The sequence below is a fragment of the Phodopus roborovskii genome, unplaced genomic scaffold (assembly GCF_943737965.1).
Source record: "Phodopus roborovskii unplaced genomic scaffold, PHOROB, whole genome shotgun sequence".
In the NCBI taxonomy this organism is placed as follows: domain Eukaryota; kingdom Metazoa; phylum Chordata; class Mammalia; order Rodentia; family Cricetidae; genus Phodopus; species Phodopus roborovskii.
Genome location: NW_026126571.1, coordinates 18,888,880 through 18,901,694, shown reverse-complemented (window position 1 = coordinate 18,901,694; position 12,815 = coordinate 18,888,880). Strand labels below are relative to the sequence as shown.

At 40.3% G+C, this 12,815-nt stretch overlaps 1 protein-coding gene across 3 annotated transcripts in view; it reads right to left on the bottom strand.

Moving 5' to 3' along the window:
- The window catches only part of Pde1c (phosphodiesterase 1C), a 370,394-nt gene that overhangs the window by 36,616 nt on the left and 320,963 nt on the right, over nucleotides 1-12,815 (bottom strand). For all 3 annotated transcript variants that reach the window (XM_051202982.1, XM_051202984.1, XM_051202985.1), the window contains 2 exons: nucleotides 8,818-9,021; nucleotides 4,037-4,114 (listed from right to left, as the gene is read on the bottom strand). In XM_051202982.1, coding sequence (XP_051058939.1) covers nucleotides 4,037-4,114; nucleotides 8,818-9,021 — 282 coding nt within the window. The remainder of the gene's footprint in view (nucleotides 1-4,036; nucleotides 4,115-8,817; nucleotides 9,022-12,815) is intronic.

Genomic DNA, 12,815 nt, shown 5'->3' with positions numbered 1-12,815 from the left:
CACATTGGCCCATAGGCCTCCTCAAAGCCATCCACAAAACACAAAAGATGATTTCTGCATAACTGAGCTCACAGAAGTTCTTATTGTTTGGTCAATGTACACAATAGAATCCAAACTTAACTAGAAAGCAACAGTGATGTTTACAAATAAAAATGTTTAGGCAACACAGCTGGGTAGAATCTCAGTAGTTAAGCACTGTCCTGATGCATGGCAAGCATCTGAAATAACATTGTGACTCTCCCTTCCATTCACTGGCAGGGACATTAGAGTGTGTTCAGACATTAGCTAAAGTATTTGAGAAAACACGATTGTATAATACTTTCGAGAATAAACATTTCCTGTGTCTTCATGCTGAAGCACAGCTTTCACTTACTGTCAGTTTGTTTAATTAGGTCAAAGGAACTTCCATGGACAAATGGCTAAGAGACTAGGATATTAATCAGAAGGTGTGTTGTCATGATGGCTTATCTTAGTTGGGACCCAGAGCACTCCAGATGTTTGGGCCCTCTGTACTCAAGGAAAACAACCCACAAGGATGCTGGAGGCTCACGCTAAAGGCAATTCATTTATTAAAGAAATGTCTACTTTTTTTCCAATACATAGATATCTATAGCAAGATAATTCCCCAATGTAAGAAACAGGATGCTTGCTTCCCTCCTGTAAATGTATGTATGTATATATACATACACACTCACTCACACACAAGTATGGATAGGCTTAACTATTTGTGGAAAATAACCTCAGAATGTTTACCATTGTGGGATGTGCAATAGTGCAGAGTACTGAAAATAAGCTGAGCACTGAAGGGCTAATTTAAAGTAATCAGAAAAGATTCCAGGTACCAACTATAGCAATGCCAACTTGGGTATGGGAGAAAAGGTCAGGCAATAGCAAGAGTTCCCAGACTTTTGCTATTTGACCTATTTTACACATAATATGATCTGAAGTGCATTTACAGAGTACAAAGTTTGTGACCATATGGTGGAGAAAACCTCTCAAGAGAATCAAAACATTTGAGAACACCTGCCTTAAAGATCACAAAGTTTCATCAAGATTGAGAACCAAGAAAACAACCAAAACTGACTAGAAGAAGATAGCAAAACATCTTTCCAAAAAGGAGACCAAAAGGATGCTCTAGAGCAGCCTTGTCAGGATGCTAGACACACAAACAGCCCAGGCTCAGTCTTCCTAGCAGATGCAACCCAAAGGTAGAGACAGATATGCTACCTTACAACCTCTAGTGGTTTTCAGAAGTAAGGATGAAAGGAAGGTCACTGAAAAGTTCAAGCAACTCCCCCTGGTTATCAAATATAATAAGACCCACTTACAAGGAATCTATCTAATACTGTTTTCATATTTCAAGTTAACCTCTGTACTTATATACATATTTCCTTTCAATTGATTCTTTAAATAGAGGCCTTTAGTGACCAAAAAGGAAAGTGTAAGTGAAAATCTTCAAATTCTCTTCCACTGCTTCCTACCAAGAAGTGGCTTTAGTCTTGTTAAGGATTTTGAATGAAATTAGCATTAATATTCAAAGCTTAATGCTCTCGGTCTTGCTGATTCCAAAGCAGTGACAAAGGTGACAAGGGATGTGAAACACACTCAGCCTGTTTTCCCACAGTCCTACAAGCTCGCAGCATACGGAGTTTCTCTTGAGACGGTTGCAGACTGCTCATAGGTTGATGACAGGGATAGAGGGCAGGGCTTGCCACTATTTACTTCAGCTTGTTCACTGTAACATCAGATCAAGAATCCTGTCCATAACACAACCACTTTTTCTGCTTATTTGTTCCCAAAAAACTAGAACTTAATTAATCACTGCACCAATTTAATTCTTTTAAATACTTGGGAACAATTCAGTTGAAGGGCACAGTTAAACTAAGAAGGCTTTATGAAGATGATCCAATTTAACCCACGCCACACTTGTAATGGAATCATGTCAGTTATTTAAAAAACAAGTAAATGAAGATTTGAAGGGAACTCATTGTTAAAACCCTTGGTTAGCACGCACAGGCCCTGGGTTTGATCCTCAACTATGATAATGATGGTGATGATGATGGTACCTATGATGTTCAAGTTTCTATACTAAAAGTTAGGGGCTTGCTTTTATTCTAGGATTTTATGCATGTGGGGGCGCATGGTCAGTTGTTAAATGCAGGATGGGGCAGGTGTCTGAGTGCTGGCTTTAAGGAAACACTGTTCCTCCACAGAGCAATTTCTGGGGTGGGTTGCCTTGATTTGGTCTGATGACACTTGACAAAGAGCTGTATTTAAACAAGCTTTCTCATAGAGAATATAGCTAAGAAGTCACCATTTTGTACTTTATTTCTGTACAATTCACTTCTTAGTCACAATTATTCAAGGAGGGATCACTCACTAGGGAAGTGGTTTCTGGTTTCATGAACAACTTGGTAGGAAATTACAGGTGTGAGTTCCCAAGTTTTATATGATAAGACAGCTGGAGTGGGTTTTCTGATTGCTTTTAAAAGGAGCAGTTTAAAAACAAATATTACATATGAAAATAATGACAGATGCCATTATTTCTACAGCAAGAAGGGTTGACACCTTCCCCCAATATTATTTTTATTTTTATTATTTTATGTGTATGGTTGTTTTGCCCACATATCTATGTTGTACTTGAAGATGCCAGAAGAGGGTGTCCTGGAACAGGAATTGCACATGGTTGTGAGCTAATGTGTGGGTGATGGGAATCAAACCCTGGTCCTCTGCAAGAACTGCAAGTGATCCTAACTGCTTAGCCATTGCTCCAGCCTCCATTTATTTTTTTGAAACTTTGTCTCACACATAGCTCAGGATGGTCCTGAACCCAAGGATGACCTTGAGTTTCTTTTTATTTCTTTTTCAAATTTTATTTTTACTTGTTCGATAATTTCATGTAAGCATATAATGTGTTTTGATCAACTCCATTCCTATCTCCTTTTAATAGATATTTAAATTGTTTCCCTTAATTTGATTACCCAGCAATTGTTCTTCAAAGACATTCTATACAAACTATTCAACAACAGCTTATCTGTAAATAGGATGTCATATAGGGATAAAATGCAAAGAACATGACACCCTTCACAAAACCACTTCCTAGAAGCTCACTTTATCTGACCGCCATGCCCATACACGAAGGGGTGATCAAGGAGGAGATTGAGTTACAAGTGAAGCAATGAAATGTATATAATGGGTGAGGGTAGGTGGTGCCATCTAGGAGTTCCAAGTGGAGAGGTAATGTAATTGCCACTCCCAGCTTTTAGATGAGTGGAGAGTTGGTGTAAAGTTAAAGCTGTATCCATGACAGACATCACATAACAGGCCCATTCATGACACTGCAGGCTCATTGATTAAACGCCTTGTAGTGTAGGCTCATTTCTGACATTGAAGACCCATTCAGGACACTGAAGGCCCATTCTTTCATGAAGCTGTTTTACACTACAAGCCCATTCACGATGTACATTGCACTGGGGACCAATTTGTGACACTGTAGGCTCAATCCCTTTGATTCTGCATTGTCACTGTCTTCTGTACTTGCTCATGCCAGTGAAAACTGGAGTCTACGAAAGTGTATTTCGATTCCCAACCCAACACTGAGCAGATTCTCATGTTTATTTTTACCAAAAGTAATGACTTATTCACAATAAAAATGTGAAAACTGAAAACATTAAACATATGCAATGAATGGTTCCAAGCTCACACATTAGCAAGGTGTGTTAGTCTACCGAACTGCAGTCAACAAGTCTAGAATCAAGTTTCGTCTGGAGTTTGCAATAAAGAACGCCAGGCAGGAAAATGGGGGCATCCAGAAAGCATTTGTGATGAGAAAGTATGCTGGAGAGGAAAAGACACAGCGGGCATTCGTAACTTACTGCAGAGGGGGACTAGTGCTCATTAAATGCAGCAAGGTCTCATTCAGGGTGGGATGTGAGGACAAATCAACAGCCCTGCTTCCTTCCCTCCTGGCACAACGCTAACACGTTTGCAGTAGTCGCACACTCTCTGGGAATCGTGATGAGAATGACACTCTTACCATCTGTTTTCTTTGAATCATTTCCGGTGCTGGAGTGATCCTTCTTGTCGGCCTTATTTCTGCCATCTTTCAAGTCACCTGAAAACAGTAAGCGTGACAAACTGAATGCGTGCAGCAGAGGAGGCAGAAACGCTTCCAACACGTCAGGATGAGACACACTGAAGCAGAGAGGCATGAGAGAGCACACACTCCGGTACCCGGATCTTCTGTAACCAAATGATAGGTTCTGAAAACTGGATTACAGTCAGAAATTAAAACTACAATATCTGCTCAGACAGGGTTGTACTTAGGTCAAAGCTAGTTTTGTACGAAAGACAATTCAGTTCTGTTGTTAGGCTGTGAAGTGAGGGAAACCCTGAAGTACATATAAGGACATACTAATTAGTAGCTGGTTAACTATGCTAACTAATAGTTATGCTTTCATTTCTTATCTGCAGAATGGGGGTAATAGTGTCTACTGTACATACAGGACTATGGACAGATGCACCTGAGCCAGTTAAGTGGTAAATGTAACATGTGGTATACTGCTGGAAGACAGTGGTCCCTATCCCAAGACAGAGCTATGTGTTACTCTAATGAACTTGTCAAAATATTATTTTCCAAAGTTGAAATATTATTCTCACAGATGTGAGCAAACATATGTAAAGAATGTATGCAACACACTGATGAGGGGGAAAGAGAACAAAATAATCCTCAGGGCATCCAAGAAAGTGGGTATTTATGAGCATCATAGAAGTGTGTTGAAACACAGCTGTGATTTAAGAGATGGTGTTCATGACTGAAGAATACTGCTTATGACCTTTGAGCAATTGTCTGTACAAGTCAGAATCTCATATCTAGTAAATAACTTTACCACTATATGAATAAAGTACCAAAAAGCAAATTTAAATGCACTTGTATTCCTAAAACTATGGGTCAGCAAGTTATGGGTCAATCTGGTCAGTCACCTGTTAGAGCCAATGACATGTTACTGGCACTTGGCGAGTGACTTACGCCTATCAGCATATTGTTTGTGATAGTTTCACTTTGTAACAACATAGTTGAATGTGTGTGGTAGATGCAGATATCTTGCTAATATTGCCTATGTGGCCTGCTACAGAACAAGGAGTTACTCCCTGCTGAGGACAGTCATCCTTGGTGAGCTGAGGATAGTCATCCTTGGTGATCAGCTTCATGACTGGAGTAACAGTGAAGAGGAGGGAGGGGTTTGTACCAGCCTCATTTCCAAATTTTTAATCCTTCTCTTACTACTTTTACTAACGGCACCTTTCTTTCTCACCCGTATGCAGCCAGGGATACCTTATTACTCAAATACTACATAGTCACAGAATCTAGAAGATCCTAGCAGTAAGTTTTGCAGTGAGCAGAGGTGGCAGGATACTAGGAGTGAATAACTTTATCCTTTTTTCAGTGTGTGCCAAGTGCTTTGCACATAATCACTATGGGGAATTCTTATAACAACCCCGGTGTGAAGGGGCCACAGACCCCTTCAGCGAGTCAGTGAGCCACCAAGTCACCTGGTGCTAGAGAATGCTTTCCATATGGAGACACCCCTCTGCAGAAGCACTGTAGCCAAAATAGCTAACGCTGGCCAGGCAGACTGCTACCAGCACGTGTTTCAGACACCACTTTGGCCTCAACTTCTACCCTAGCCTTATTCGTACATCTTCCCCTGGAGGCCAACTACTCCTGGCAGCTACTGTAGATCTGTTTGAGCCATGTATCTGAAATGTTTTTGAACAAGTGACCAATGGTGCTCCTACAGAGTAACTGTGCTCAGGCTGATTTGCAGGGAATTGACCCCAGGCACATATTATCAGTCCCAGGGAAGCAGTAACAGGCCACGTTGATGGGGCTGATTCCAGAGGCCCAGCTCTCCGCCACTGTACCTGCTTTAGATTTCAGGCTCCCTAGTACCATTTTCATTTTAAAAAGGCTCATGCTTATAGACCTAGGAAGAAATGGAAATAGTAGGATAATTTGAAGCTATTTTGGGGCTGTTACATATTCTATAGAGATATACATTTAGTTTGACAGATCTGGTTACATTAGAAACCAACTAACTCATAAGAGTTGTCTTAACTCTTAGGTCTGAAATGGGATGAACAGATTGACTGGAAGGATTAAGAAAGGATGCTTAGGGTCTGTTCAGGGTTGGTTTAGGTGGAGGACATGAATAGTATCCTCTGAACCACCAGTGAACCAAAAAGAGTTCCTTTGGAATTCCTACAAAACAATCGGTTTTCCCAATTTAAGATGTTAGAGATGGACTAAGCATCTCAAGTCCAGTGGTTAAAGTAATTACAAGCAGTTTTGTACAGTCCATATTCTTCATATGAACTTTCGCCCTCCTCATTACTCTGTCGGGGTGGTCATGTCACTCTGAGCCAAAGCTTTAGCTCTCTCTGAAGCAGAAGTGTGTGCAGGCCTCAGGCAAGCAGCACACAGCCTGTCCTCTTAGCTGAGTTGAGGAGGCTCACAGAGACTTGGTGGAAACCAAAGCTTAGAGGCTCCTTTCATTACCAAAGGAGATCTCTAGCAAATATCCTTCTGCTCTAACCTAGAAAACATTATGCTGAGAAAGTGACACATGCCTATTTGCTAACACTCCTGGAACAGGACCCATTAGGTGACTTCTCCTGGGCTATACATGGAACAGTGGCAGATGTGAGCTGATGCTCAATAAATGGGATGAAGGCACCTTCTGGGCAGCTCTAAATCATCTTAATTAGGCTACTGGAACCAAGTCTCCAACCACCCCCCAGCCATTCTTATTATTGCTCTAAACTGATTTTTCCCACTCTTCATTCCATACTTAATTTTGAAGAAAAACGGTAGATTCCCACCAGGATTACAACACGGTTGTGACACCAACCTGGCATGATTCAAGATCTAGGCTCCTGGTTTTGTCTTTCAAGTTCTACCCTCAAATAATAAACATTAATTAATTAATTTCTCCCCCGCTCTCCAAGTCTTTGTAGAGCTGGAAACCTATTGACTGTGTGTGTGGGGAGGTGGGTGGGTAGGTGTTGCTATTCATTAGTTCCCCTCAACACCTACACCAAGGGCTGGGAAACGAGGCCTCCTGCCCCCACTGCCTGGTTTTGTATGATCCACACACCAAAAATGACTGTTATACCTAAAAGAGTTGATTAAAAATGAGCATGTGACATGAGTATTAGATTGTAATGAAATTCTAATATCCAAAGGTAAAGTCCTACTTACAACCTCACTTAGGTTTTCAAGAGCTGTTCTTAGCTGAGAACTATGTTGAATAGCTCTGACAGAAAGTATATGGCTTCAAGGTCAAAGGGATTTAGTCTCTAGGCCATTCCAGAAAGTGCGTACCACCCTATCTTCTGCACAGCGGGCAAAGCTCGGTCCTCTGATACCCACCTCTTCAAAGCAGTACTGGGCTTGGCAATAATAAGCAAGAGCTAGCTATAGAACAGAGAATGTGGATTCCCCAAAGCCAAGCATTTCTACTTAAGCCTTTTAATTTCTTAGTTTCATTTTTTCCATCTGTAACATGGAACACTGTCTTCAATGTTAGTATTTGTGTGTGTACCTGTGTGAACATGTATATATACCTATAGGACTCAGCCTTGAGTGTTCCTCAAGCACCACCACCTTGTAATTTTCAGGCAGAGTCTCTTGCTGTCTTGGCTATCATGATTATTACTGAACTCTCACATGAGGCAGAGGCACTGAACAGGCTTTATGGGTGTTTTATACAGAGGTGGAGAGGTTATATATTCTAACTAAGAACTCCAAGAAGAAAGAAGCAACAGGATTGTAACTTGAATCCAGATCTGTTTGCAAAGGTGCCTTGTTATCCAGTTGGAGCCTGGCATTTGCAAGTTTTAAGAATAAAATTTCTGGTCCATCTGTAGAAAGAGAAGCTGGTTCCACGCTTGACCCATACCTTAAGCTCTCTGGCTGAAAATCCTCTCCCCCACCTCACCCACAAACTAAATCTTTGGAAAATCAGAAACTATGTCCTTTTGAAGACATCTCAGATACTTTCCTCATCAGTACCTCAGGTACCAAAAGCAATTTCTTTATTTGCAGAGGACTCTTGGGGAATTTTATCTGCTACTCTACCCTCTCTCATCTCTGCATCATGGACACATTCCTTTAGAATTACACGTGAGGGTGTCTATATCCATACAATATCACAGGCTTCCTCTACCCTTTCCATTCCTAAATCCCTGAGACCTAATATAGAGTTTGACAGAAAGTTGTTAATAAATGTTTATTGCATTAAATACAAGAACTCATCAATTGTCTGAAAATGAGAGCTCATTTCTCTCAGTTCTCCTGGACCATTTTGATTTTAGAATTGTATCTTGGGAAGTCTTCATCTACAACCAAGCCAGACTTACTAGTCACTCAATATGTGTGCTTAGGCCATGTCAATGTCCAGACACACACTTTGAGAACAGGTCCCCTGCAGACTGGAGCTTGACCTGATTAAAGGGATGGAATATTTATTTGGGAGGCTGACTTTCCTCTTCTAATCTTGGAACTTAGTAATCCAGGCTATGCTATACTTATTCATAGGAATTTGCATGACTTGTGAGTCTTTAGGGCAAAGAGAAAAGGCCAGAGAGGTGTAGACCATTCAGAGAGAAAAGAAGAAATAAGCTGGTAGCCACGGGATGGGTACTGACTGGATCTCTGGGTAAACATGGAGCCAGCAAAGGGAGCGTGTCACCAGTTTCTATTTGTAACATCATTATCGCCCAAAAGAGAGCCTTTCCAAGGCAGCCCCTTCTCACCATTCTGCTGTTTTTCTCCTGCTTTATCGCCTTTGGGGTTCTTTCCCTTGTTTGTACGTGCTCCATGGACTTGACCTTTCATTTCTCCTGAAGTCTTTTTCTCAGCTTTGCTTTGTTCAGTTTGGCCTTGGGCTTCCATTTCCTTTTGCTTTTCCTCAGCAGCCAGGCGAGCCTTCTCTTCAGCTTCCTTTTTTGCTTTCTCTTCTACATCCACAGAAATGAGTAAAGAGAAAGAGAGGTCTATTTCAGGTAAACGGCCTTTTTGGAAAAAATAACCATCAACAGTGATGCTCACCGGAACTAGTACACTAAAATGACCTAAGGGACCTCATGCTGGGCACTATGCTCAGCAGTCTTCAAAGGCTGTTCCTGATCATCCTTAAAACTGTTTTCTGAGCCTAATTTATGAGTAGGAAAATCGAGGCTGAGAGACATGATCACACTGTCCCCCAACCACTGTAAAATAAAAATGAAAATACGGCATTTTATGAGGTTTGCTTAGAACTTTCAGCCTAAACATTAACAACTAACTACGGAACAAAAAGTTGGATAAAATAACCATTACTAGAAGACTACAAACACAAGCCAGAGTTTGGGAATTTAAAACTAGGAAGAATGGGATGAAACCTCATAAAACTAAAAGCAAGCAAGGTACTTGACTGTCCTCAGGATGAGGGTAGTCTTCAGTTTGGCCAGGGATCTACTCTGGGTTCTCTTTTTACTGAGCATCCATATTATTTCTAATGTAGTTGACTAACCCTGTGCTTAATGAAAATATAGTATAAGTGCACAATCCAATATTTATGAAAACGCTAGCTCATTCATTTAGCTGCTACTTATTGAGCAGCAATATTGTCAAGAACAATTTTAGAGACTGGGGATATGACAACAAGCATGACAGAAGTATGGAACATATTATAATTAAGTAAACAAATGGCTGAGTTAATTTTGAATGCTGAAAGCGTATTACAAGAATTGAATACAAAGAGACAGTACAGGCTTGACATAGTCATCTCAGGGCAAGAGGTGGCTTTAAACAGAGGGGTGGAGAAGACTTTCTAGAGAAGATATAATTTCACCAATTCCTGAGTGATGAGAAGCTGACTAGAAACATTGGTAGAAACTATAGCATTTATGAGAGAAATCAGACAACATGGATACGGTGAGAGGAATATGCTTGCTGGGTTCATGGATGTTGAACTTGCCCAAAGGAGATTTGGTAAGGAGTCAGTCACAGATAAAATGCTCAACTGACCAAGAACAGGAACAGAACAGATCATGGAGGCTGAAGGGCAAATAGCAGGTCTGTGCTGTAGAGAACATCATCCTCCACTAATGAAAGCATTATTATATTTTCCTCTTGATGAGTACAACACTCCTCACTTCTCATTACCAGGGAGTCCCTGTCTTCCACTTGGGTTAGTGTTGGTCTTTGAGCTGTTTTCATACAGCATGATTGCTTTAATATAATGAACACCATAGAGCCTATGCATCTGATATTTCTTTTTTGTGCCAACTGCTAACACACCCCAAGTCCATTCTGGCCCAGTCTGGTGGGTTCATACAGCTCTAGGATGTGGATTTTGTCGGTGTTCATGATGCCCAGCTTGAGTTTTGCTTTGTATGCCCTTGTACTTGTTTATCCCAGGTGTCTTCTTTAATACAGCATGACATTTTTATTCATCATTTCACTTATCCAGCAATCTATCCATCTGATAACTCATTCATCCTCTCATCTAAATCAATGACCTGGCCTCATCTCAAGCAAATTTAATCAGAGCGTAAAAAAAACAGGTATAGGATGGGATATCTCAAATGTTTCCTTAGTAATTTTGGCACACAGCAAGTACGGAGAAGCTCTTATATAACGTCTAAGTATTAACCATTCAGTGTGTTATGACATTCTTCTCCTTAACAAGATATATTTATGATCTACTATGAAAGGGTATAAAATATATCTTTACAAATAACTATTATAAGCAAAACTATCACAGTGCAACTTCTGACTTCCACAAAAAATGTAAACTAAAAAGTAAAAAAATGACAATAAGAAGATGGTGGGTTGACATTCCAAGGAGGTTATCAAGCATGGGGGTTTCCTAGAACATTCCTTCAAGCTTCCTTATATCCTTAGGTGTTTTTAGGATAGGGCAAATATCACACCCATCACTGGTTGGCATAGTACATATCACATATCATGTGCACCTGAAGGTTTTGATGAAGCCAAGACATGCTGCCCATGAACTAACAGTGTAACCTAGCACCTTAGATTGATACAACACCAAAGTATACAGACTCTCTGGTCCTGTTCTGAAAATAATATTTGGCAAACATTAGCTTCTTTGACTTATAATATAGGTAAGTAAAAACATAACTTATTTTCCTGTAATACTCATAGATCAGTGCCTTGCTCAGTCATTATCAGAAAAGCTTCTGCCTGCATCAGATGAGAACAAATACAGAGACCACAGCCAGGTGATATGCAGAGAGTGCGAAACCATGGAACACTCAGCTCTAAATGGGATATTGCTACCAAACCCTCCCCTCAGGGCTCAGGGAAACCATCAGTAGAGGACTCAGAAAGAGTGTAAGAGTCAGAGAGGATGGAGGACACCCAGGAAGCAAGGGCTTCTAAATTAACATGATCAATGCACATATGAACTCATGGAGACTGAGGCAGCATGCTCAGGGCATGCCCAAGTCTGCCCCAGGTCCTCTGCATATATATTATGGCTTCCAGTTTAGTGTTTTTATGAGGTTCCTGAACATGAGAACAAGTGGGTCTCTGATGCTTGCACCTTCTCCTTGTTTGTCTTGTCCAACCCTAATGTGATAGCTTTGGTTTTACCATATTATATTGTGCTGTATCTTTTTTTTAAAAAAGATGACTGTTTTCATTATACAAAGGGCAACAGAAGCAAGAGAGGCAGAGTCATTCATAGTTAGAATGCACAATCAGAGAAGATTAGCTATGGCTGCCTTCACAGAATCATTACTGAGAACATGGCAAACTTCCAACACTCGAAATGTCTCCAAGTTGAAAATCATTTAAATAAAAGCTGAAGCTATTAAATTGTACTTTACTATGGAAGACCATACCATGTTATCTCAGAAAGAAAAACTCATTTGACAACTGAGTCAGACTAATTTTTCATGGGAGATGTAGAAAAACAACTGAGAAGAAGGGGGAGGAAACACTTCCGAGGCAAGTCTGTTTTTGCTTCAGTGTAACTGACAAGGAAAAGTTACTTTAAATTAACAGACGATAGCTCTTATTACAACATGATCAAATCAGATAGGAGCCTGGCCCACAGTATGAATCTCTTCTGTGCAACAACCTTCTAGTAAATTCTAGCCATGGCCCCACAATGCTCTCTGGCTTGTCTATTCACCCTCTGCCTCTGCCGTGTGTGTGTGTGTGTGTGTGTGTGTGTGTGTGTGTGTGTGTGTGTGATCAGTCACCATGTATACAAAGAGATACTAAGGAAGACAAAGAGACAATAATCAACATATACAAGACTAAACTCATATACATGTACACTATATATCATATGTGATACGTTATCATGTTTATTGAGACTCACTGTCCAATAAAGAAACTTAGAGAGGTTTTTGAGAGTAATGTAGGTGGTATTAATAGAGACTCAGCAAAGACAGTGGCATGTGACAAACTAGGGCTGGATAGAAACTGTGGAGTACTTTGACAACTAATATATTATCTTTAATATGTAAAAATTAGCTGTGACTCAATGATAAAAATATGAATATCCTAATGGGAAATGATAGTAGAGACAGGCCAGTTTCACTGATCTTGCATCTGAGTGACAAAATTTGGTTGTAAAAATAAAAAAGGAATTCAACACCAAAAAAATTAAAGTCCTTATCTCTGTTGTCAGAAGAATCCCATACGGTTGCTTGAACTTTCATGTTTATAACTTTATTACATGCTGCAATGACCTGGAACCCTAACACTCAGTAATGAAGGAATATCACAATGA